Genomic DNA, 27,012 nt, shown 5'->3' with positions numbered 1-27,012 from the left:
CTTTGCTTTTGTTACAGGTTTTCATGTTTGCCTCAGGCTTAATCACAAACATGACTGCTAATTATTTGCACCTCCTGCAGTGCTGACTAGGTTTATCCAAGATAAAAACAGTTCAGCCCCATATTCCACCACCTGCCAGTGCAGGACTGTTGCCAGCGATTCCCTCTGATAATCCAAGCTGATATAGCAGCTGAGGAGGAGCAGTAAATATTGTTCCTGTTTTCCCAGCCAGCAGTTTTGCTTGGAGGCTGTGGTGAGGGATATGCGATGTGGGGCAGGAACTGACCTCCCCTCTGCTCAAGGCCCAGTGGCATGAAACATGTTTCTGTGGACAGGGTGCAGGCACTGGGGGCTGGAGTAGCTTTGGGTGTTCCTTAGGCAGTGCAAGGCCCTCACTCTCTCCCAGCTGTGGGTTGGGGGGTGTTGGGTGCTCAGCCCAGCATGGCCCCCTCAGCACTAACCACCGCCCTTCCTGGTCCCAGGGAGCAGAGCCGAAAGAGTCCATTCTAAAAAGCAGCTAAAGCACAGGCGCCTTCCCTGCATTGCTGTACATCCCCGAAACAGGAGCTGATACAGGGGACCTGGTCAGAGCTCCCCATCCCACTGACGGGAAATCACAAAATTTTCTCTCCAACTTAAGAAGGTTATCTAAGCAGTTTTGTACTACTAAGTATAATAAGTAATACTAAGTATAATCCAGAACAAGCATCTTGTAGAGTCTTTGCAGGTGAAGCATTTTCACACTTGGTTTTCTGAGTGGTTCTCTCCACAATGAAAGTGAAAGACTGAAGTCCACCATCTCCCCAGTTCTGCCTCTGGACGAACTAGACATTATTTTTCATTACGTATATATAGCAAATGTGCAGTGGCAACTTCTCAGGCACTCATAAAAACTTGTCACATGTGAATACATGGAAGATGCAAATAGCAACTCAGGTGGAAGTTTGCTCACAACAGGATAAAGGTGGGATTTATAACAAACACTTCCCTGATGGTTTAGACTAGATCTAGCCTAGCTCAGTATGACAGAAGAGGAAACAACCCTGCAGAACAAAGTCACGGTGAACCATCCTGTGCTCGCTCCTCTGTGGGGCAAAATGCCAACAGCTTTATTGTAAATCTCTGAAGACAGCAGTTGTCTATTCAGCAGAGACTCTTCAATTATTCAAACATAAATCATGTTTTCATATTCACATGACTTCATCTGAATCTCACAGGGGAAAAAAAAATTACTGACAAATTAATTTGAGACAGGCGTCAGCCTAATATCATATAGACAAAGTTGGATGCATTAGAATTTCAGTATCAGTACACAGAATATTATGAGATTAATTAAAAACCCAAAATACTAAATGATCACAAAAAAAGTCTACAAATCCATTCAACCAAAAGCTTACATCTGAGATAGCACATATTACTGCAGTGTAATAATAATGAATTTCAGCTTGATGACAAAGAGTAAACTCATTCAGGGAGGGGACCAAGAAATTACTGATGTTATCTGACCCACTGCCTGTTCGAGGATGAAGTACTAAAAATAGGTGTATTACAGTAACTTCTTGTAACTTCCACATATGGCATTAAAAAAATTAATTCCTCTGCTCTTCCAGTAGAACGACTGTTCGAAGCTTTCTGCCATGCAAAGAAATACTTTAACTCTCAGTTAACAGGATTGAAACCAACTACTACCTCTTCTCTCCATTCATCTTATGTCTAATACTGTGTCATCAAACCAAGCTGGCTGGACACAGGAAGATGTTCCCAAAGCAAGCAAATTACTCTGTCTGTGCTTCCCCCACAGAAAATCACCGACTAGTTACACACATTTGGGAAAGGTCTGATACTGTTTGTCCAGAAAGCTGCAGTCATTGAGGGATCTACTGACAGTCTCAGCGTGCTAAAACTGGACAAGTAACAGAAGATCTGTATGCAACACTTTCTGAAGATCTGCTAAATACCTAGTAAAAACTGGAAAAAACTGAAATGCTTTCATGCAGGACCTGATGATCTAAGCACAGGAGCAAGCTACTCTGAGGGCATTTGCCAGCACATCAAAGATAGAGAATTTCCGGAACTCCTACCCCAGTAACAGTTGATCTTCACACCTTTTAATAAAAGATTTGCCAAGAGCAAAATGGCTTAAAGTACTGCCAAGACAGGAACATATTTGAAGATATTCTCCCACAGAAGTCCACCAGTATTAAGACAAAACACAAACAAGCAATATTCTGTAATTGAATTAAAATACTTTATTGGACAAATAGAATATGCAGTATGAATAGAAATATTCTGAAATACAAAGTCCTCCAGAATATTCATGTATAAAACCCACAATCCATACTTCTACATCTTATTTATATACATTGCCAAATGAAGTATTCAAGAGTGTGAAAAAGGTCATATTTGCAGTTCTTTCTTGTCTTCAAAGCACATCCAGTGTAGTCCAAGGCCTTTTTGTTTCTTCAACAGAAAATTGCACAGCTACCCTATTTCCTCATTTGGCTTGAAATCTGATGAAATTTTACACACTCTTCTCCCCCTTGCTAGATCCTTTCAAGCTTGACTTCTGCCTCTTTTTCTCCTTTTGTCCCAGTATGCGATAGACTTTCTTCTTAGCCTCCTTTTGCCTCTTGAATTTCTGTTCATCCTCCTTTTGCTTAACTTTGAGATATTCTTTAAGCTGTTCCCGATGTTTTACTTTGGCTTTCCTTATCTTGTAATTATTCACTGTACTCAAAGCACTGAGTAGGGCTGATATCTAAAATAGAAAATAGACAATCAATATACACACAGCTCAATTTGGTGAGTAAGAAACAGTTTAACTTCAGCAGACATATAATGAACCAGAGATTCAAGGCAAGTTCCTAATCATCTCTGCACCTGTTACTCAATTTCCAAAATGGTTTAATTATTTATCTTGTTAGGAAGCTAATCAGAGCTTTAATTTTTGTGAACTCTGATTTTGGTTAGATACCTTCTAAAAGGCTATGCCTAATTGCTATTGTAGAACACTTAAACTGCAGTTTGGATCTTCTTGCCTTTGCAAGCACTCTAATTCTCAATTTTCAAAGCAGAGTATTTGCTTCAAATCCTGTCTGTGTTAATAATACATGACAATGACAAGTCAAATAAAAAACTGCAGCTGCCAATTTGTGTCTCCCATAATATGAGAGGACTAAATCCAAGTGAAATACCTTGCATGTGCTGTGACAAGGACAAAAGTCATATTTAGGCTTCAGGTGACTGACTAGTCTAAAAAACAGACACCATCCACTCAGTGACAGTTCCATATACATACTGTGTACCAAACAGGAATAGAACAAATTGCAGGTGATAATTTTTCACTAGAAGCATATATGTCTTCAGCACTAGCAGCAGACTCAAGTGCCAAACAAAAGTTAGAAATGTTTTAAACAACACATTTACCCTTCACGAGTCCTTGTTTCAGAATAAGTGATAATTACCTTCTTTTCATGAGGCTCCCTGATAACAGCTGGTCTCCACTGGTCTTTTGGAGTCTTGCCTTTCTTCTCAAGATTCTTAGGCTTGTTCTTAAAAGGCAGTGCCTTCTGCAGTGCTTTAGGAATGTGGAGCTTATTGAAATGCCTCTTCTCCCTCACAATAGGCTAAAAGAATAAATATAGAACATATATAAGATTCTTGATCTTTAGAAGCTTTTATTTTATATTCCATCTTTCAGAGGGAAAAATCCCACAAAACACCACAAACCAGAAAGAAACAGTATCCCTCGAAAAAACCCAACCAACCAACCAAACCACCAAAGCAAACAAACAAACCACAAACCAAAACCCAAACCCCATTTTCCAACATCCTTGCATTGATCTGTGAATGGTATCTTCACTCCAATTACTATGGCGAAAGACTCAGTAAGCTTCTGGAGAAGACTGCAGATTACTTTATAAACTTTCATTGACCCACAACAATGCTCTCCACTGTTTTATTCCCATCTCATACAGGAATATGCCTTGTGGATAAAAATATGAAAACACATGCATATGTATGAGTATGTATTTAAACTGCTCTCAGTTTGCACAGGTTTGAGACACAGAGCAAATTTGATCTAGTTTAAAAAAACAAACAAATAAACAAAACAAAACAGACATATACCTTATAGAGAGAATCCTTGTTTTGTTTCAGTTTGATGCCTCGCTCATACCTCAGCTGGCCTGTTGTTTTCATTCCACTCCAAGTATCTTTCTCACCTGCTGGCTTCAGCAAGGATGTTACAGGGTTATAAAACCTTGGGATAGAAACAGGATACCAAGTCCTCACAAAGACAATATCTGAAAGAAAAGGAAACATTACTTGGCTCTAAAACAGCAGTTCATCACATCCACACAAAGATGGCCTGAAATAGACCACATGCTAGTATATGGTTTGGTATATATACCAAATGTTTTCAGCTTTTGGTAAAAGCAATGAAACTATTCATACACTTGGATTCTGTAAAACCCCATAAAGGCATGAACAGCACATATTCCTGAAGAGCAGGCAGCAGAATACCATCCTATTCACTACTGATATTCAAGAACTAGTAACTGAGTTCATATATGTATACGTGCCTGTAAAATTATTGACAAAAAACAATTTTCCTCTGCCTATAAAAGAACTAATTTGCTTTTATTTTCCACTATCCATAATTTTGATGGGTTTAGGAAAACAGGTCATATAAACCCAAATAAGCATGAACTCGTATTCTGAAGATAACTGCGATCCTCAGCAAACAGAGGAGATAACTATCCCCTGCATAATTTCCCCAAAAGATTACAGAAAAAGGTTAACTGCAGCTACAATGCCAGTAGTAATTTGGATTTCTCAGAAAAATGTCCTTCTAGCACTTGTACCACTAATTTCAATTCATCATGTTCAAGGAGAAAGGCACATCATGCTGTGTAAAACACTAAAACACTTGAAAATGTATGTCTTCAACTCAAACCTTTTCATCTATATGACTTCTGAGTGTAACAGAAGGAAATCCATCACAAAATGCATTTCTTTTTAATTTCATTCTGCATCTCACCAGATACTTCACATTCTCTGAATTCACATCTTAATTAACAGATTCCAGAATTGTGAGACACGGCTTTCCAATCTGTGAAGAAGGATGAAAGTTGTGTGATAACTTACATGGAAAGTGCAACTTACCACTCATCAGCAACTTGTCTTCAAATGTTGCTCTGAAAGCACCTACAGGAGTTCGGAGGGCCTTTTTGATCTGTCCTCGGATACCACTCACAGAACGGATCGCTGCTCCTTCAAATTTAGCCACTTCCAACTGAGAGTTAAACATCCCCTGAAAATGTGAATTACCCACCATCATTCAAGATGATAAGTTTTTCTCTGTGACCTACGTAGGACGCAAAAACTAAGTCCTACAAGCATATCTTACAAAGAAACAGGAACATAACACTGTCTTTAGACCAAGAGTGCTGATCATACCAAAAACACACCCAGTTGACTTTCAGGTAAGCTACTGAAAGTAATCTACTTAGAGTCATATATCACAGGCAAGGTTTCTAAGCATTAAATACATACACCTAAAATTCTAAACTGGAACACATCTAGGGGAAGCTTTACAGTTCTTCTTTACAGTAATTTGCTGGAACACAGAATACCTTAAAAGCAAGCAAGCTGCCTGAAGTTGCTAGCTGTGAGACTCTAATGCAATACAGCTCTCCAAGGTTTGTGCTTTTTTCACAAATCACAAGGAAATGAAGAAAAAAAATATCTCTATGCCTAGTGTGAATACTTGAGTGCTTCACTGTTGGGGTCACTGCTTAGTTACTTGCTGCCCCAAATAATGAATAACCTAATTTCTTCCTGAGCCTGAAAGCCCAAGGACAGCTGCAAGGTCAATGAACATTCATTTCTGCAACACTTCCTACCCAAATACTTTTGTAACTGTAACTGAGAAGTCTTAAGCACTGATAGAACTCATCTTTGATTCCAGAGCTGAAATTTAGTGGGATCAAACTGAATGACGCCAGGGACAGGTTCACATCCTCCAGAGGTATATGCCACTATGGGAAGCTAATTAGTGGGTTTTAGGAATGAAGCAAGGGGTGGGAAGGAAAAAAAAAAATCAAATTGAATGTGAACCAGGTGACTGTTGCAGAATTTTTGTTTGGTTCACAATAATTCATATTGCTTGGCTAATGATCAATATCTTTAGAGACCACACTGAAGGGAGCTCAAAAAAACCCACAAGCATGCAACAATGGAGAGCTTCTGACTCAGGCAAGACAACCCCACTTTCATTCCTTTCTAACATTGGTACATGTGCTTTTGCATACCTACCTTAATAAAACAAGTGTTCTTATAAATTTTGAACGGAAAACCAGTTAGCTTTAATTTCTTTACAATAGTTATGGATTTATCTAAATCGAGCACAACTCCTGTGGCAGCAATCCGGAAGTCAGGCTGAAACATGCAGAGATGAAAGATACTGCTGAGTGTGTATTTATCACAAAGTGATGAAACCATTTAGAATCACAAAATCATAAAATAATTTGGATTGGAAGGTCACCTAGATAATCTTTAAAGATCACATAGTCAAACACCTCTGAATGAGCAGGGACATCTTCCACTAAATCAGATTGCTCAGAGCCCTTCCAATCTGACACTGAATGTTTCCAGGGATGGAGCATCCACCACCTCTCTGGTGAACCTATTCCAGTGTTTAACCACCCTTGTTATAAAAAACTTCTTCCCTGGATCTCATATAAATCATAGTTTAAAGCCATTTTAGTTTAAAGCCATTCCCCCTAGTTCTGTCACAACAGACCCTGCTAAGAAGTTCACCTCCATCTTTCTTATAAGCCCCCTTTAGGTACTGCATTGAGGTCTCCCCAGAGCCTTCTCTTCTTTGTGATAACAATCTCAATTCTCTCATCCTGTCCACAGAGCAGAGGTACTCCATCCCTCCAGTCATCTTGGTGGCCCCCTCTTGACCCGCTCCCACAAGTCCCTCTTTCCTGAGCTGAGGGCCCCAAAGCTGGATGCAGTGCTCCAGGTGGGGTCTCATGAGAGCACAGCAGAAGGGGAGAATCACTTCCCTTGGCCTGTTGGTCATACTGCTTTTGAGGGGGCCCAGGATGCAGCTGCCCTTCTGGGGCTGCAAGTGCACATTTCCAGCTCATGTCCAGCTTTTTATCCACCAACAGCCTCAAGTCCTTTTTGGCAGGGCGGCTCTCAATTCCTTCATCCCCCAGACTGTATGGACACTGGGAATTGCACCAACTCAGGTGCATGACCTTGCACTTGGCCTTGTGGAACCTTACAAGGTTCCCCCCCTAGGAACTACTTCTCAAGCTCCCTCTGGATGGCATTCCATCCCTTTGGCATGTCAGCTGTACCATTCAGCCTGGTGTTAGCTGCAAACTCACTGAGGGTGCACTCAATCCCTCTGTCTATGTCACTCATGAAGACATCAAACAGTGCTGGTCCCAGTACAGACCCCTGAGGAACACCATTTGTTACTGATGTACATCAGGAAACTGAGCTGTTGACCACTACCCTCCAGATGCAGCCATTCAACCAACTCCTCCTCAGCTAAACAGTCCACACCTCAAATGAGTATCTCTCCAACTTAGAGAGAAGGATGTTGTGGGGGACCTGCACTCCACATTTAACTGCTTTTAAGAGTTCAGAATTTCTAACCTTTACAGGAGTACAGCAGCATGAACAATGCAAATTGACTAGTACAGACTAATTGAGGTGCTGCTGACATAACATTCCTACCATTCACTAATGAGATTTTCAGAACTGCCATTCTAATTACCTTGGAAGCAATCTAAGAGTCCTTGTTATCTATCTCACTGTGTTCTCTTTATGAAACAGAATCTTACTCAGACAGAAAGTCTCAAAGGGGAAGTGCTTTATGCACTACGTCACTTATGCTCTAAGTCACTAGATTAAGCTGTGGACACGTGGTGAAAACAACCTTTTAATACATATAACATGATGGCTGTGCAATAGGACAAGACATATTTTAGGAAGGAGATAATAATCACCACTCTGATTACTGTCAAGCTCATTACAATGCCATGCAAAGCTTTCATTTTACATTGCCTGGAAGCATCTACCTTTGAGTAACATACATGCAACAAAGATCGTACCTGACAAATACTGCTACAACACTATTTAAATTGGAATTATAGAATGGCTTGGGTTTGAAGGAACCTTAAAGATCATCTAGAGTTTCAACACCTTTGCCATGGGTAGGGACACCTTCCATGAGATCAGGTTGCCCAGGGCCCCATCCAACCTGGGCTCAAACACCTGCAGGGATGGGACAGCCACACCTTCTCTGGGCAACCTGTGCCAGGGTCTCACCACCCTCAGAGAAAATGATTTCTTCCTAAATTCTAATCCAAACCTACTCTCTTCCAGTCTGATGCCATTACCCCTTGATCCATTGAGTACATGGTCTCTTAAAAAGTCCCTCACAAGCTTTACTCAGGTATCTACAAACATTTTCACAGGATGCAGAGAAATCCCACTGAGGACAAACTTTTTCAATAGTATACCTGAAAACCAAGTAGCTATAAATCCTTCCACAGAAAATAATAAAGCAGTATTTCTTTCAGTGTAGCAGATGAAAACTGGTTTAAAAAAACCCTCTCCATACAGTGTCCCATCTTATCACAATACACCTTTTAAAAGCTTGAGTCCACCTACTTTCTCAGTTCCTACAACTACACTGCTTTACCATATGTAAACTTTCTTCCCCAAATCTATGTATTTTACCCAAATACCCAGTGAAAGCAGTAACCAACATTTTGTGATAACAAACATACCGTTGTGCCACTGACAGACTGAACTGCCAAAAATCCTGTCCCCTGAGGAGTGATGGGCCCTACAAGAAAATTTAATTAAAAAACTCCTGAAAGGCTTTATTACACAACATCTAGCCTCTATTTAAAGTCAGAAAGCTTAGAAATACCTGTCAAATATTCTCAATAAATAAAACCAAAGAAAAGTTCAAAGCATTCAAAATATTACTTATATACAAAGCCCCACGAAAATTAAAGGAATAATTGACAAGAAGTTACTCATGTAATGGCTGGGCCCAGAATGTGAGCAAGTGTCTCCCTGCACACAGCCAACAATTCAGGATCCTCTTTGATATGATACAACTTAGGAGAAAGCTCAGAATTTGATTAAAAGCCAAATAATTCACAAATCATTCAAATAATTCACAAATATTAGACGACTGCCTATTTTCCCATACTATTTCATGTCACTTTATGTTCCATGGGGAAATTTAAAGACTTCCAATTCCAAAAGCTACTGGCTGTATATTTCCTGATACATCCTGTAAGCTTGAGACATCTACAGTGATTAAGTGGCACAGGATAGTAACTCCAGAATGCCCTCACCCCAGAAAGCTGCCCCACAATGCATGTGTTGTGGTGTGTACTTCAGGAGCCGGTGACGCCCGTTGTGATCCTCAATGTAGAACATGGGGATGGTCTGGAAGCGCCTCCACCCTAATGAGAGGATTAAGGGATCACGTGTCTTCAGTATCTTCTTATACCATCGGTGCTTCTTCAGGCGCAACTAATTAGAAGAAAAGATGAACAATGCTATTACACGATAGCTACACAAATCCTGAGATTCGTTTTCAGCAGTGACTGAAAGCAACTTCTATCTACACTAGAATTTTTTATTCAGTAAGCTTTCTATCTTCAAACATTCTCATTAACATTGGGTTGACTGGAAAGATTAATCAGTATTTCACTCACTTTGAAGTCATGTTTGTATGCATATAAGGAATTATTGTATCAAAAGATGTATCCATAAATATCCTAGTAACTTTTCTATAATCACTTATATACAGACCACAAAGCTCAGAGTACAATTTATGTTTGCAATTTAGCAATTATAGTATCAGTCCTGAGACATCCCTGCAGATGAACATCAATCACAGTATCAGACCTTAGTCCTGAGACACCTCTGCAGATTAACGTTAAACAACAGTAATCTTTTCTGGTTATCCAATTAAGCCTGTAAAAATCCAGTATCTGCTACTGTAGAGTAATAGTCTGTGTCAAAAGCAAATCCCCCATTTGAGAGACACAGATCAAAGTTCCTCTCAGTGTTTACTGTATTTGTAATAAACAGAAAATAGCAACTCCAGATACTCTGAAGCACACCTGTCTTAATACAAAATGCACTCACATCTTTGGCTACGTACCTGTACATATCCGACATTTCCTTCACTGTTGCCTAAACCACCCAGGATAATAGGATAATGAGGGTCAAAATTCAGGACAAATTCACATGGCACATTCTCAATCTCTATTCGAACATACATCCCAGGCCGGAAGCCTTCATACTGCACTCTGGTCTCATCATCTTGATCTTCAAATTCTGCTCGATTAAGCTATGTGACAAAGAGAAAGTCGCCACGTGTTTCACAAAATTCCAGTATTAACAACTTGTTCATGAAGTGCCAGTTCTATTTAAAACATGCTAACATTTATATAAATCTTTTTGGGAAAGATCTGATACGTTTTGTGACTTTTTATTCAGAGCAAGATCTCTGCTACCATGGATTCCTTCCAATCTGAAATCCCAAGTGGGCCTGTTAGTCTACTTGAAAGACAGTACCCAAGAGAAGCAAATGACTGAGTGACTTCTGTTATACCTTTCATAACGATGACTTTGGGTTTTAAAAATACAGCTGCCAAAATTACATTTTTTATTTAGGAGCCCAAGTACCTTTTAAAGTTCATGTCCTCATCTTTAGGGTGTCACTTTATGAGGATGCTGGGTTCCTACATTACTCAGCAGCTTAAAAATATTTCTGTGCACACTCACACTGTGCATGGTCAAAAGCTCTTCTGTACCATATGAATGTAGATATTTTAATGCAAATTTTTAAGATATCCCTGTGAATAACAAGGAAGCCTCACCCTCCTGTTCTACCTTCTGATGCCCAGATACCAATAAGACACCATCTTTAAGAAAAAAATTATTTCCCTTTTCAAGGTATTGAGATACAGCACAAATCTGGTTCAAGTTTATTTTTCTAGAAGCCTTTGCACATCCCCAGTTTTGAGATCCTTGCCCTTCCATCTCAAAGTAGGAGTTTGATATTTATTTATTTCTGATATTTATTTCTGTAACAGACCTCAAGTGAACATTTGTGAATTGTCTTTTATTCTTCTACTGGAATGTCCTTATTTATGCTTTCAGTGCTCTTAGTAAATCAGCATACCAGAGCTCATATGATCACTTATGACAGAGGCTAATGCAAGAAGGTAACAATCCATTTAATGACTATTTAGGGCAAAATTTTGCCAGCAGAGAAGACACTGAAGTTATTAACAATAGAAGGCAATGTTCTTCCAAGTCAGTCAAAGAAAGAAGCTACTTTTAAGGTTGCAAGTTCTTCTCTAAAAAAAGAAAAGCCTGGAACAACATCAACACCTCAAATTCTGGATGCAGTTACACTGAAGACTTCTACCACACATACAGAGCACTAGTCATAATTATTTTTTCCTCAAAATAACTTGACAGTTGGAGGAAAAAGACTGTCACACAGAACTTACTTATCCATTAATAACATTAACAAAAAATCACACTATAAATAATACCAAGAAAATACATGGCACAAATTAGTATTGGAAAGATTTTCACCTTCCTACACATAAAAGGATGTCTTTTCTTTTTTAGTTGCAAACTTTTAATGAAGTTCAAATGACACATCCTGTCTTATTCAGTGATTTAACTATTGCCCTCAGTTTAAATTAAGCTTTCAGTTATTTGGTTTTTCTTTCCAGCTAACAGAATCAAAAAGTTCAAGCATAAAAAATCACTAGCAAGTATTTCTTTGTGTGTGCTTTCTGAAGTAGCGTCACATGTGTCTCCATGAAAAAACCTTTGGAGGGCAAACTCTCTGGGGTATTTTTGAAGACATATAGCCAGATAAATTGTCAAGTTAACACCTTGTACCTGTGCTTGTTTATGCATTTCTTCTTTAAGATCATCAAAGTATGTGGTGTCCCCTTCATCGTACTCTGCATCAAACATTTCTTTCAGTTTCCGTTTCTTGTCCATGCGCTCCTTTTTCTTTTCCTCCTCCTCAGGTTCTGGTTTGGACATTTTTTCATCTTCCTCTTCTTCACTTCCAGACTAAACAACAGTAAGTTGACAAACATGTAAAATGGTTCAGAGAAAACAACGCATTCCAATCAACAGTTAAATCTACATTATTAAGCAATACCTTTTCATAATGCAAATTATTAGACACTTGAAAAATATTTCCATTTGGGACAGAAATTAGTAGCTATTCATACAAGGAGACATAACTTCAGCAGTGACCAAAAGATCTCATGATCTAATTGTATCCCTTTTCACTGAGAAAAATTTTTTGACTTAACATTCATTTTAAGCACATAAAGGAACAGACCCTAGAACTGACCTACCTCTTCTTCTACAGCTAACATAAGCATACATAATGCAAGAGAAAAAAAATAATTGTTGAGAGCATTGTGTAATACTGTGCTGGAAGGCAGCACTCTAGAGGCCAGAGAGGAGGAAGTCTGTTCATAGACCATTTGAAAACTGCCAAAATTATGCCATTACCTTTAATTTTACAATTAAATGCAAAGCCATCAAGTTGCTCAGTCCAAAAGAAAAATTGATTTTTCGGTTTGTATTGTCACAGACAACTATAGCTCTGTTCTTGGAAGATATCCAAGCCACAGTATAAAATTGCTTCCACCAGCCTCCTTTATGCAGATAAGAGGAATGACTAGGAAATTGTGTCAAGTTCCCACAATTTTGTGTTTAAACAGAGTGCTACAACCTTCTGCATCAGATGAAATGACATAGTACAAACAGTTATGATTACATTTGGTTTTAAAATACTTCTCTCATGCCTCTGGATCCTCCAGCTCCTGATTAAGCCTGACACCTACTGTTAAATAAGTGAGGTGACTTCTCCTACATAATTAACTTTAAAAACAATTCAGACTAGAAACTTGCCGCTCTAGATATTTATAAGTTCCCAAGTTGGTAATACTCATCTTTTCTTCCTTGTTACCACTGATTTCTGTTCCTATTGATTCTATGAAAACTGAATTCATTACATAGGGTGCCCATCACTCAGAAACTCATACACATGTATATTGCTAAAGAACATAAAAATGCAGCTCAGACCTCATCTCCTTCAGCAGCACCCTTTCCTTTGTGCACAACACCGGTTTCAAGATCTTCAAAGTCTCCATACACTTCTTCTGCAAGAATAAGCACCCAAGACATCTGTTAGTTAACCAGTCTGTTGTGTTGTTCCATACCATTTCTCACGTTTCCAGTCTTGTGCATTTCTCAGAACTGCTCTGTAAATTAGTTTCAGTACACATATTTATTCTTCCCATCAACAGTTTTATAAGTCCGTTCTGCCCTCTCTAGAGCCTCAGTTAAAAATTCTCAGCTGAACTCCAGTGCCTCCTCCTTTTTCTTTTCAATACCTTTTTGATTTAAAATATGTCAATAAAGTTTAGATCATCCTAAAGGACCACAGAGCACATTAGTCAGCACTCTAATGACACGAGACACCAGCAGAGCAACTGAGCTGCTGTTTAATTTAAAAAAAAAAAATTAAATATAGCTGACAATTCTTAGGTTAAAAACAAATGCTTACATAAACCTGTCAAATCACAATTATGTTGCATGTAAGATACAGTCACACTATTAAAACTTTCTAAATATTTCCTAATTTAAAAAACAAAACCAAAAGCCCACCTACAAACCATCTGAAGATAGATCTCACTTTTCAGCCAAACATGAATGACAAGTTTGTCTTTCCATTAAAGAAAAATTTGTTTACTTCTACCACAACTATCCAAAAGAATAACATATACATGGAGGATGAATAGCTCAACTCAGATACATAATTCAAAGCTGGCATATCTAAGTGTTGACTAAGGACTCCATTTCATAATTGAAATTACATAGTCTGTTTTTCAGAAAGTAAATTTTCAGAATGTGGTACTTGCTTACTGTTTATACAGAGATTTACAGCAATGTGCAATTATACTAGTATCTGTGTACTAATTTATATAATAGTTTGAAAGAAATTTGTAAGTATATTGCTGTGGCAAAATACATAAATAAATGAAAAGTCATACTTTTCTTAAAAATCCTGTGCACATGAATCAGTTTTAGAAGTTCCACACATACCATCTTCCTCCAACAGTTTTGCTGCATCTTTATCATCTTCCCACTTTCCAGTAACAAAGCAGTCTCGAATACTGCTCATAACCTGCAAAACAATAGTGTCATTGCCCTGCACAGCTACAGCTTGTCATCAGCTGAAACCTTCTCCAACACATTCCCCGCTTCCCCATCAGAGATACCACCTCTGACACAATCTGGTATTCTCACATGCAGCTCCACATCAAGACACCATTACCAAAACTACACAATGCCTCAGCAAAAGTAGGAATATGAAACCAGCTTAACTGTTTACACTAACAAGGTCTCTACCCTGCACTGAACTTTCACTCAGGATTCCCCTGCTTTTCACATTTTGGTAAATACACAGCAAATTACGATCCACCAAATATTCAAGAGAGCCAAGCATTAAATTGATTTATTGTAACTTTCCACTCCTGCAAGCACAGACTTTGGTATCTGTTACTTCTAATGACAGCAAACAGCAGAATATAAGACACTCTGGCCAGAGCTCCATAGGTCTGTTTCAGCAGCAACTCCGTAGTACTTCATGAGACACAGCCAGGACATAACCACCACAGGATACACAGAAACAACTATCCAATGGTATTACCTCTTCTAAATCCCAATCTTGCGGCTTTTCTATCAGAAATTTGGAGCAGTCAAGGGCATTAGCCTTCTGTTTGGATTCTTTGTCTGGACGGCTGACTCGGAACAAACCTCCAAGTTCATCGTCTGCATCCTCGCTCTCGTGGTCCTCATCCTCTACAACTAAACCAAACATATAAACTGTGATGGCTTCCCCCACAGCACATGCATTACATTCTTTAACCACCTCTCTTCTGTCCCATGTTTCACAATACCTGCAGTAGTTTGAGGAAATAAAAGATGCAATCTAAAAATAGTTTTTATTATAAAAGCCTGAAGAAAAAGGTACACTGATCCAGCTATTTGCATAATTGGAATCACCTGAAAAAAATACTGCCTACTAAGTCAACAAAGGATGTTTGTTCAATATCACAAATAGGAACAATACCAATATTATCTATGAAGAGGAAGGACATTAAGCTTGCCTCTAAATCAAGAATCTGTCAGAAAATCTTCCCACTCCTGTACCAAGGAAGGCTTACAAAAGCCAAATTCTCATTGTGTTCTACAAAGGTTTTGCATGATGAGGTTTGTACACTCATCCAATGACAGGAAAAGTTGTGCATTAAACTGGGCAAATTACAGAAATGGTCATTTTCTCTTTCTTTTAAGCCAGCTAGCTATTTTTTTCCTTGGTAAACACCTCATTAGCAACGTGATAATACTAAGTCATGTCTAAGAGAATATTCCACAGTCACTGTGAGACAGAAATTCCCGAAAACAGTCAACAAACAACATCTCTTTATGAAACACAATTACCATAATGAATTTGCACAGTATCTACCAGATCATTACATAAATGACCAAACTTCAAATCTTTTGGGGAAATAGCTGTACCAGAAAACACGAGTAACAACTAAGTAGTCTGGAAAATGAGCTCAAAATGTTTTTTATTGGAAAAGTAAAAGACTCTTTTTATTTAGAGCATCTACACTTAAAAAGTCAATTAACTCTCCTCAAGCCTCCCAACAAAAGACAGTGCTCAAATATTCAGACTTGAAAACTTGGTAACAGCTAAAAAGTAACCATATACGAAGACAAGTTTCCAAACAGATTTGTACCTGTTCCATATACAAGTTTACGAAGATTGGGGGTTGAACGCTGCTGTCTTAGAAAGGCCTCAGCTGCCTTCTGTGTAAGGTCCTCCTTCCACTTAAGCGCACCTGAAAAAAACCCAAGAATTAGGAGCTACAAGAATAATTTTAAAAAGGACATGATAAAAGGCTTAGGGAGTGTAGATATAACCCACAGTTCCTTTTTCTCATACTCCATATATAGAAAGAAACATATATTGTGGTTAACAAATTAGATCACTGATTTTTTTTTATGACAAGTCCTAACTTTATGACAAAATTTTAACAATTTATTAGCAATAACAACAGATTTCATTATGTTTATGATGATACACATCTTCCTCACAGAATGGCTGAGACTGGAAGAGACCTCTGGAGGTCATCTTGTCCAGCCTCACTGCTCAAGCAGTGTCACCCTATGGCAGGTTGCTCAGCACTATGTCAAGACGGCTTTTGAGTATCTCCAAAGATGGAGATTCCACAACTTCTCTGGGCAGCCTGTTCCAGTGCTCAATGAGTAGTTAATGCATTTTAATAACATTCCCCTAAGAATATTTTAGTCTTTCTAGATGTAATAGAGCATTATAATTTGTTTTACACACAGAGCTATAAAGAGAAGTATATGCAAAATCAATGAAGTTTGTAAAATGAATCATCTCTGTTTTAGAGGAAGGAAACCTCAGACCTGCACACTACATTACAAGTGAAAGGCTTACTATCAGATATTCCCAGCTTTCCTAACTTAAAGTTTGCCACTTAACAACTACAAATATACATATATATATGAGAGCCAAGATTACATAGCATTTACTAACAACTACTTTTAACTGATCCAATTGAAAATGGACTGTAAAAATTAAACAGTTATAGTCTACCTATTGTGTCAGCAGAAAGATCTATTTTTTCTTCATACTCCTCCTCATCTCTCAGTAGGTTCTCCACATCATCATCCTCAGCTTCTACAGTTTTAAGTTTAGTCTGTCCAGCACCATGATCTTTCTTTGCTTGACTGTGCTGAAACCCATCACTATTTGACTCTTCGACTTCTAATTCATCCTGTGATCCTTCTTCACCATCGCCCTCATCAAGGGAAGAGTTTTCAGCCTCAGATTCTGATGCCTCTTCTGCCGTGCAGTTTCCCGAATCTGTAGTGAGCACTGCTTTTCTTTTCAGACTGTGATCTGAGGTTTGTGATTTCGTTTCTGTATGTCCACTATTTACATCATACTGCTTAGATTCAGCTCTTTTTTTTGCTGCCTCAAATTCACTATCTGAGCTTTCATCTTCGCAAGTCCTTTGTTCATCATCCTCCTCTTCCTCCTCCTCCTCCTCATCATCTTCCTCTATCTCACTGTCTTCAGGGGCAGTTTTTCCTTCTTCTTCAGAACTCATCTCAAGATCATCATCGCTGTCTGCAAATGCTGGCAGTTCATTCACAGCTTCTTCCTGGGGCACCTCTGTTTTCATACGTTTGGCTCTCCTAAACATCATCTGTTCCCTTAACAGCTCTCTCTCGCTTTCTTCCTCAGCATCATTTTCATCATCACCATCGCTTCCATCCTCAGACATTGCTTCTTCTTCTTCTTGGTCATCTTCCTCATCACTTACAGCATCGTCATTTTCTTTCTCCTCTTCTTCAAATACGGCCTTTCGACGTACTCTTCCAGTCTTCAAATCAAGCTGTCTCTCTTCTTTTGGCATCACAAACCTGTTTTCCCAAAGATCACATTTGAAATAAGGTGGTAAAGTAAAAGAACATTTTAATGAAACAATTTTTTTAAAATAATTGTACTTTTTCTTTTTTTCCAAACAGAGCGAGGTGATGGAGAACATTCAGAAAGGCAATGGGTGTTTTTTAAGTAAGAACGCCTCTTAATTCAAGAATTAAGAGCTGTAGCCATTAATAATTCCAGTAAATTTCTTCATTTTCCATGGAATGAAAATAGGTCATACAATTAATTTTACTGAAGATTATGACTGACATTCTCTAAAACTCTGAAGAAAAACAGAAATATGCTACTTGGGCTGTATGAGCAAGAAATTCTTGGAAGGCAGGACTGTACCGCTTGCAAAACTTTCTAGTACCAATTATTTCGATCTCAAAATACACATGTAGCATATGAGTAGTATCAGAAGAGGAAGAATTAGACAATATGCTATTCTACTAACTATGCTCTATTAGAATTTTTCCTAAACTAGAGCCTGAAATTAGAGATTCATTCACGTTCCAACACTGCTCAGCATTCAAAACTTACTCTTGTTCTACATCTTCTGAACCTAAGGGTCTGGAGTCCATGAAGAGAGAGACCTTGCTTGATGCCATCTTAACATCAATGGCTGAATGTGTGGAGATGAGGCTCTGAACGAGTTCATGATTTGGTCTCACTTCCTCCTGGAAAGCCAAGATTTTTTACTTCTCAATTAAAATGAATAAACAAATGTCTAACAAACAGCTATCAGTCTATCTGCCTACACCAGCAGAAATATGTATATGCAAGAAAAGAATGCAGAGCATTTTAAATAAACATTTTCTCAGATTAGCAAGGTCTCCCTTCTCCGCTTCACATTTCAAGAATACATACAACACCAAACCAAGAAAAATTAAAGAGGGATTCCTTCACAGTATGCAACCACTACAGCAAATACAGCAAGCACACATTATCACAGACCCAAAGGTATTTAACATTTAGCAGAATACAGGGGAAAAAAGCTGAATCCAATTTGTTTGTAGGCAAATGTTTTCCGTCTCTCCCTTTGACCAGCCACATCCTGCAAGTGTTCTCCCACAGTCACCATGCCCTGGGTGATAATACCCCAGCACCAGGAGTTTTTATACATCTTACGTCAATGTTTGGAAAGTTATTACACAAATTTCAGTACTTATTATTAACTGATCTTCCAAACGTTTTGCACAATAGCAGATAATTGAAATATTCCCTCTCTGAAACCCTTGGAGGAGAAAGAAGTAATTATCCACTATGGATAGATAAGGATTGATCATTTTAAAGAGCTTATTTTTAAACACTTATTTTGATTCTAAGGATAAAAACTACATTTGCACAAGAATTCAAGTCACCACCAGCATTCTCTTACCTCTTCTTTTTCGTGAGCATGGCTTCCACCAAGGTCAATATAAACAGCATCTTTATCATATACAATGCCCCCAACTCCTGAAAGAGGGGCATAGACGAGTTTCTCTTTCTCATTTAAAGAACGTTTCTTCTGCTGCTCAGGGAGAGCACAGGGGTCTGGTAGGAAACTCACATCACTCACAGTAAAGTCTCCTACACCTGGGGCAACAGACAAAGGAAGCAACAAGATTTGCACAAATTTTTAATTCTGAAATGTGTGCAATTCACCATGAAAAGATTAAAAAACAAAACAAAGCAAAAACCAACAAACCAAAACAAAAACATTGTGGCATTCAGTAATTTATCAATAGCAAGCTCTGTATCAAACATCCAGTTCTTCTGCCTTACCACTGAACTTACAGAAGCATAAATTCATCAGAATCCTAACAAGCTTTGGGTTTGTTTGTTTCCTTGTTTTTAAATGAGAAGACTAGCAACTCACTTTTCTGAGTAGGTCTGTAAATTTACTATTGAAATATTTCTTAATTTAAACTTTTAAATCATTCACTTAAAACATAAATAAAAATAAATAAATAAATATTCAATGAGCGCAAGAAATTTACTTTTCATTATTAGAGCTTGCATGTTTTGCACTTCAAGGAACCTTTTAAAGTGAAACACCTTTGAAAAACTTTAAACACTGTGAATATTGTGTTTAACACTACAACAAAATTGCACAATTAAAAGCAAAGCTAATTACAAGATTTATTTCCACAAAAACTTGTATTATGACAAACAATTTCCAAGAGCATAACATACATTTAGAAATGTGGAAAATCTATTTTCCAACATAGAGTTTAAAGATACAAATCATTTTATGTTGTCATTCATAGATTAGTAGAGAAAGAGTTTTAGGAATCTGATAAATTACCTGGCATATGAATTTGACTTTTGTTTTTCAGGTGTGCTCCTCTCAAGTATCCATAAAGTGATATCTTCCTGTCACATTTGGGATTGATTCGAACATCTTCTGGGTTTGTCAACTCTTCCATTCTACCCAACATTCAAAATGAAAGTTAAAATATCCAGCAGTCGCAACAGTAACTTTTGAAAAAAGGTAATTTAAGAAAAGAGAACTGCAGCAACACTGCTGCCACCGCATGCTCTGCAGACTCCAGCAGTCAAAATAGAATGATTATAAGGGAAAAAAAAAACCATGGAAAAAGATCTTCCAAAAACTTCCTAAAATTGTATTTTAAAATTTGTTCGATCATGTTCAACAATGTATTTCCAGAAGATTTATTGACATTTCACTAAACTTGCACTGCATTCTTAGCACATTTTAACTCCTGTTTATATACTTCACACACACAACCCTCCTCAAATTAATTCTGTCATTAGAGGGCAAACAGCTCGACCATCACATTCTCTGCACCCACACAATATCATCTTTTCCCTTATAATGGCAGTGAGAAACATAAAAGCTACCACAGAAAATGACTGTTTGCAGGCAGATGAGGGGGAAACTCCTTCCAACACTGCAAAAGGGAAGCAACACAAACAAACAGCCAAGGAAGAGAATGGGACAAATGTCCTGGCTGCAGATCAGCTGTAAACTGACTCAACAACCATAATAACTGTAACAGTTACACAGCCTAAAACAATGTTACTGAAAACACACCAAATTTTTTTGTGTGTTTTCCCTCTCTTTGCTTTGCGCATTCTGCAGGATTTTTCATGACTTTTGCATGATGCTTATTCATGTCTCTTATTCACTTCATTTTTCCCAAAGAATTAGAGCTTGAAAGAGGCTTATTCTAGGCATCTTGGAGTCTTGTGGGAGTTTAGTCATAATTGCAAGCATTCCGGTAATAAAACATGAAAGGTGAAGTAATGTCCCAAAAAGAGAAAGCCACCATCAAAGATTAGTTTCATGTTCCAAAGAGACTGTGAATCAAATATCACACATGGAGATGGAGCAGAAGGGATATTCCACATACATTCAATATAACCATCAACAAGTAGGATTATTTTGTTTCTGTGTTTCAGAAGCGTTTACAATACATCAGAGGTATACACATGGTCTGACACAAGTGGAAAACTGAATGGCTAAAGCTAATGGCACAAACCTGCATAGATGGCGTTCACTTCCCACAGCCACCCAGGTAACGCTAAACACCCATTGACCCACAGAGCTGAGGTCTAATATTACAGCTTTTTCAAACAGCAGGTGCTACCTGCACTGAGGCTGAAGAAGAGAGAGAAAAGCACACACCTGTCTGCAAGAACATACGGGTGAGACGTCTGCCAAGTAAGAGGTCGGAATTTCATAACCGAGATAAAACGCCCCAAGTTGTGAATTTCCTGCTTTTGATATTCTCCGTGAACCATCCCAGACAAATAAAACAACTTAGCACCCTAAACACGTTAAAAAGGCATAAAAACGTTAAACATCAATTTAATACCTAATAAACTAACAAAAAAAAAAAAGATAATACAATTCTAATTTGTAAATCACGAGTTGGAAATTGCAGACACAATCTGATACAACACCAACATTGTTCACTTATGGTATTATTTAAAAGATGCAAGAACACAATAGACTTTAAGTATTGCTCCACTTTTAATTTAGCTTCCATAAAGCAAAATATATGAAAAAATTTAAGTAAAATGTCATACCGGGTACACTTCAGTCCAGAATCTGTGCTTTAACTTCTTTTTAGTCTTCTTTAACTGTTTGTTGTTCTTGAATGTATCCAAGTGGGTCAGAACTCCCATAATTTTGGGAAAGCCATGTACCTGACAAATGTTCAGGAATTCAAATGTTTCCATCTCAAATCCAAAGCTGGCATCAATCAGCATTAGAACCTGGAAACACAACATCCACATTTCACTATAGCAATTCCTTGGGGCCCACATGAGCAAATTTCAAAGACCACACCTCTAAAGTAATTTTATTTTCATATAACCTGAAAACCCACTTTGGCTTTTTAATTAAAGTATGGATCTTAGCTGCTTTAGAAGTCAGTGGGAGCTTAGGAAATCAAATCTCTTCTCCCAGTCAATCAAATCTCCTTTCTATAGACTTGACTTGATCATTGTCTCTGAAAAAACTATAGAAGAATATGGCTGCTCTAAGAATGCAATAACATCCAGTATTATAATAAGATCTGAAGAAGTGTTTGCTTGGTAAATTTAAAAAATGCAAAATTCCAATATTTTCAGGAACATCTTAGAAAATTAACTAAATTCTTACATCTGTGTCCTGGATGTACCAATGCCTTTAAGACCAAGTCTTTTGGTAAGATGAGACAAGCTTACTTCACACCTTGCAATTACTGTTAGGCATTACAAAAATGCAATGACACAGGAAAGCAGCAGCCAACAATCACATGAAAATGGAAGCAAAGTCATATCAGGGTCTCAACAACAAAGAACTTAAAACACAGGGGAACTGTGACAGAGATCTTCAAGCAATTACATAATCTCAGCCCCCTAACAATAGAGCCAAATAGAGTCTCAGCATCACTATATGCACACAGAACCTCAAACATCTGTCACATCTACCAACAGAGAAATTCTGCATTTGCATTAATGCATTTCCCTTACACAGGCAGAAAACATGCAAGTAGAATAATATCTAGATCAGTGCACACATGTATTTGGATATTTACATAGTTAATACTTAGACAAGGATCCCAAACCCTAATCAGCTATGAATAATATACTCCAAATCCACACATAACGTAAAATTCTAAGGATCAATGCACTGGATCCCCAAGATCAGTTGATGTAATCCTCTGACCCAAAAGTTTTAAGTAAATTAGAATGGTGACCACACTGCACTGAAATCAGTTGTTTTGCCACAAAATGACCTTTAAATATGGGGACATCAGAGTGCATAAAAAATCCAAAAACAACTAGTAAACACTGACACATATTGCTTTAGACATTAGTTGAAAACTTCTTGACTAAAAATAATTTTCAGATTTAGATGGTTTAACCAAATCCCTTAATGAAAAGTCACCGTATCACTTTGGTTCATTGTTAAGATCTTCCATTAAAAGTTTAACAGTTGCTTTAGCAATGCAGTTCAGATGCATTTCCCTTCTTTCACATCCTCCCCATCACCACACACACTTTATTTTCCCCCACCCCCAGGATGAGGAAAGTCCTAGAGGTTGTTCCAGTGTATTAGGTTTGTCAGCAAGCTTAAGTCCTGTTCCTCTGAAACCAAAACCAGTTTTGCCTTTGATAGCAATGGGTAGAGAAATCAGACATTGGTGCAGTCCAGTCAAAAGCAGGATTTTCAATATAATTACAGTAGAAATCACGTGGCAATGCTAACTTACCAAATCAGCAACTTTAGCCAGGTCAATCATTGTGTTGATGTCACATCCACATTCAATAATAGTTAGCCTGCGTTTTTTACCTGGAAACAGAATTACAAATCAAAAACTGAAACAGAGGGAGTAAACCAATTAATACAGTGTTTTCTTTTCAGGTCACATTCCTGAAGGGTATCTGGAACTCAAATTCTTGTCTAACATGTAGATCGTCCAACATGCACCACTGTACAAGTGGTTTTACATGTTTATAATTCTGCTAAATTATAATTTTTTACTTGAAAATATGTACTCAACCTGATGGTTTTATAGGATTTGTTTGGGCTTTCTGAAAACAACGCTAATAGCAAAAAACTGGGGTTTTTACCTTGGGGAAAAAAAATCTCTGCTTCTTTTGTCTTTAGTGCCCCAGAGTTAACACTGTGAATTTTATTTTACCGTATATTTTTGCTCTTTTGATATTATTAGGGAAAAAACCACTCTGTTCTAGCCTTTAAAAAAAAGAGAGGATTAACATACCAAAGAAATTATTAACATGTATTCAAATGAGAAAAAAAGTACCCACTGATAACTTGGCTTGACTAATTTAAGTCAATAACTGAACTTAAGACAACATTAGTAACAACTTTAAGCAACTACAGACAACAGGTATCATGGGTTATTTCTTCATCTTTTCAATTGAAAAATTCAACCCTTGAGTCCCAGAAGACCAATCTGGAAACCAAATCAAACATGTGAATTTTCTTTCCATTTTATCTTTCCTGTATTTGTCAATCATTCCTTGCAAAAACAAGACTTGTTAGTTAAAAGTCTCTGAAGAGTCTACCTGCACCAAACATACAGTTATCTGTCTTCAAGCAAGATCTCCCTTATAAATTCGTGCCTTGAGCTGCTGTGGGCTGTGCACAGAACCTCAGTGATCCCCTTGGTAACATTTGGGGAAACATATGAAGGGAACAAACCAAGAGAAATGGGAACTGGCACTGAAAACTTAAGAAAAAGGAGAAGGAACTGACCAGGTCTGAGAAGGAGAAATGTAACTGGAACTGGTGGCTTAAGAAAGAAAGGTACGCTAAGACAGGACAGGATTATAGGACAGCGAAATGGAAAGAATATGAAACACATGTGGAGCTTAAAATGAAGCCAGATGAAAACAGTTCAAAACGGAAAACAGAACCCAGTAGAAAAGGAAAAGTTGTGACAAGTTTGAGGGGTGGAAGAAACTGGGGAAAAAGTCAGAAAGGTAGAAACAAAACCAAACCAAACCAAAACCAAAACAAACAAAAACCCCAAATCAAAATAACAACAAAAACAACAACAACAAAAGAGAATTGGAATGCCAGCAGAATGAAAATCAAGCTTAGAGAGACAAGTCCCCCAAAGCCTAAAGCTCACTCCTCCTCTACTGTTAGTAAGTATGCCTCATCACACATCCAAATTATTTTTTCAAAATGCCCAAAAATTACAAGAACATGAACACATCCTAGCTCTAAAAGCAAGACAACTAAGGACCACAAAATAAGCACTTCCATTTCTTTGTTCTCACCTGAAACAATTGTAACAGGACCCCGGATTTCAACCAGCTTTTGCCTTGTGAAGTTCTTAATAAGACATTTTATCACAGTGCTTTTCCCAACCTTGGGAGGGCCAACTACAACCACCACCACTGGAGGTGGCTCCAAAGGAGTGCGATCAACCACAGGAATGTGATGTTTTTTAGTCTTCAAATCCTGAGTTCTGACAAGAAATTTGTGATAAGTAAATAAATACAGGAATGTAATAAACAGCAAGATTTACTCTTTGAAAGCCTTCAGCATTTGCAAAATCTTGGACACAAAGGTTCACCCTCAGCCCAGATACTAATATGTATGTGGAATTCCCATGGAGTCTAAGCAGTTCTACCTTTTTTTTTCCACTGATCACACAGCTGTACCACGTAACACAGATGCAGAAAGCATCACACTTCTGACACAAGCATAGACTACAACACAACCGAGTGAATGATGGAAGCTATGCAGACACACCAGTGAAAATCACACTCTAGAACGCTTTCTAAACAAAGCAACCCCAGCCAACACCTGTCCACCCAGCCGACCCTGCATGCTCTATAACCAATTCCCACTTCCTACCGATGGAAGGTCCTGGCCATCCGCACAGCAGACTGCACCGTAAAGGCTTTGGGGTTTCTCTTCCGTGCATCCTGCTCATCTCCTATTCCCAGGTCGTTGAGATAACGCTTCCTTTTCTTCTCTGCCTTTGGCCCGCTGTGCTTCGCACGATGCTTCTTTTTCTCTTTTTCCTCCATCTCACTCGTCCAGCAGTTGTTTACAGTCGATGAGACGCAGATTTCCTCCGTGCGGTTCTGGGCTCAGCTGGCACAGGAAGAGAAGGCAGTGAGCACACAGAGCACACACACACAACACACCTGCGGGAGAAGAGCTCACCGTGCCAGCACCGGCTGCCCAGTTCGGGACAGGAGCTCGTTCTCGCACTGCGCGGCCTCGAGAGAGCGCACGGCACCGCGGGGCTCCGGGCAGGCCGCAGTGCCCGGGCCGGCGAGCGAAGGGCACGGCCCGCACCCGCGGCACGGGGATGGCGAGCACACCGCGGGCCCTGAGGGCGGGAGAGGGTCCTCCGACGAGCCGCCACCGAACACCTGCCCTGTGCAGTGCCGTCCCACCCGCAGCCCCGTGCAGTGCCGTCCCACCCGCAGCCCCGTGCAGTGCCGCCTCACCCGCAGCCCCGTGCAGTGCCGTCTCACCCGCAGCCCCGTGCAGTGCCGCCTCACCCGCAGCCCCGTGCAGTGCCGTCCCACCCGCACCCCCGTGCAGTGCCGTCCCACCCGCAGCCCCGTGCAGTGCCGTCCCACCCGCAGCCCCGTGCAGTGCCGCCCACCCGCACCCCCGTGCAGTGCCGCCCCACCCGCACCCCCGTGCAGTGCCGTCCCACCCGCAGCGCCGTGCAGTGCCGTCCCACCCGCAGCCCCGTGCAGTGCCGCCTCACCCGCAGCCCTGCAGGGTCAGCCCGGGCCAGGCCCGCTCCGGTCCCGCCGCCCGCTCCACGTGTGCCACCACCGACCGGCCTGTTCCAGTGCTCCCCCGGAAACAGCGGCTGCGCGCCGAGTTCCGGGCGCGGCGGCGGCTGCGGCGGAGCGCTATCGCCGGCGCACACAGTGCCCCTCCGGCCCCGGGAGCAGGGACCAGGGAATAGGGAATCGGCCCCGGGAACCAGGAATCGGCCCCGGGAACCAGCCCCTATTCGCGTGTTTGTGAATAAATTACTTCCCCGCAAGCCCACGGTAGCTGCCCGGCGAGGCCGTCCCCACAGCACCGAGGCGCGGGGGCCCCTCCGCTGTCCCCTCGTGTGAACCCGCTGGTGTGGCCCCAGCACTGAGTGTGAAAAAGATAAAAAAAACGGGTCCTTGCCAAGGGCTGTGGGAGGGCAAACAGGTCAGAGGGTAAAAGCCTGTGAAGGGCTTTTAAGGTGCGGTGAACTCGAACGCAGCTGCAGAATCACAGAAACATCGAGGCTGGAAAAGAGCTCTGAGGTCATCGAGTCCAGCCAGTGCCCAAACACCACCTTGGCAATGACCAGGGCTCTCAGTGCCACGTCCAGTCTGTCCTTAAACAGGTATATACATGGATGGCGTCCACCACCTCCCTGGGC

The 27,012-nt window shown here is 39.6% G+C and overlaps 1 protein-coding gene across 2 annotated transcripts; it reads right to left on the bottom strand.

The window, feature by feature from the left end:
• Positions 1-2,226: 2,226 nt before the first annotated feature.
• Positions 2,227-26,440, bottom strand: BMS1 (BMS1 ribosome biogenesis factor). Of its 2 annotated transcripts, none has more exons than XM_050335611.1 (23): positions 26,350-26,440; positions 25,476-25,718; positions 24,893-25,083; positions 23,353-23,432; positions 21,680-21,868; positions 21,276-21,418; positions 19,932-20,053; positions 19,023-19,219; positions 18,185-18,321; positions 16,805-17,637; positions 15,918-16,019; positions 14,822-14,979; positions 14,215-14,296; positions 13,192-13,268; positions 11,983-12,162; positions 10,220-10,408; positions 9,402-9,582; positions 8,820-8,878; positions 6,319-6,441; positions 5,167-5,314; positions 4,129-4,304; positions 3,465-3,626; positions 2,227-2,758 (listed from the first exon to the last, which is right to left on the bottom strand). In XM_050335611.1, the coding sequence occupies exons 2-23, from the start codon at positions 25,649-25,651 to the stop codon at positions 2,522-2,524; spliced, it is 3,942 nt and encodes a 1,313-aa protein (XP_050191568.1). In that variant the 5' UTR covers positions 25,652-25,718; positions 26,350-26,440; the 3' UTR covers positions 2,227-2,521. The 2 variants fall into 2 exon arrangements, with proteins under 2 accessions (XP_050191568.1, XP_050191577.1); XM_050335620.1 differs by having other exon boundaries at positions 26,323-26,401.
• Between the last annotated feature and the right edge of the window lie 572 nt (positions 26,441-27,012).

The sequence above is a fragment of the Myiozetetes cayanensis genome, unplaced genomic scaffold, assembly GCF_022539395.1.
Source record: "Myiozetetes cayanensis isolate MyiCay16 unplaced genomic scaffold, myiCay2020 scf10, whole genome shotgun sequence".
NCBI classification, from domain to species: Eukaryota; Metazoa; Chordata; class Aves; order Passeriformes; family Tyrannidae; genus Myiozetetes; species Myiozetetes cayanensis.
The sequence above is the reverse complement of the archived record's forward strand: the minus strand, read 5'-3'. Positions and strand labels throughout refer to the sequence as shown.

Bases quoted from the DNA above. Each gene is read 5' to 3' on its own strand.
- BMS1 (XM_050335611.1), bottom strand. From the start codon at position 25,651: ATGGAGGAAAAAGAGAAAAAGAAGCATCGTGCGAAGCACAGCGGGCCA. The intron at 14,980-15,917 runs GTACAAATCTGT...TGTTTGGTTTAG, and splicing joins TAAACTTGTATATGGAACAG to TTGTAGAGGATGAGGACCAC. The intron at 2,759-3,464 runs GTAATTATCACT...TTTCTATTTTAG, and splicing joins GGGAGCCTCATGAAAAGAAG to ATATCAGCCCTACTCAGTGC.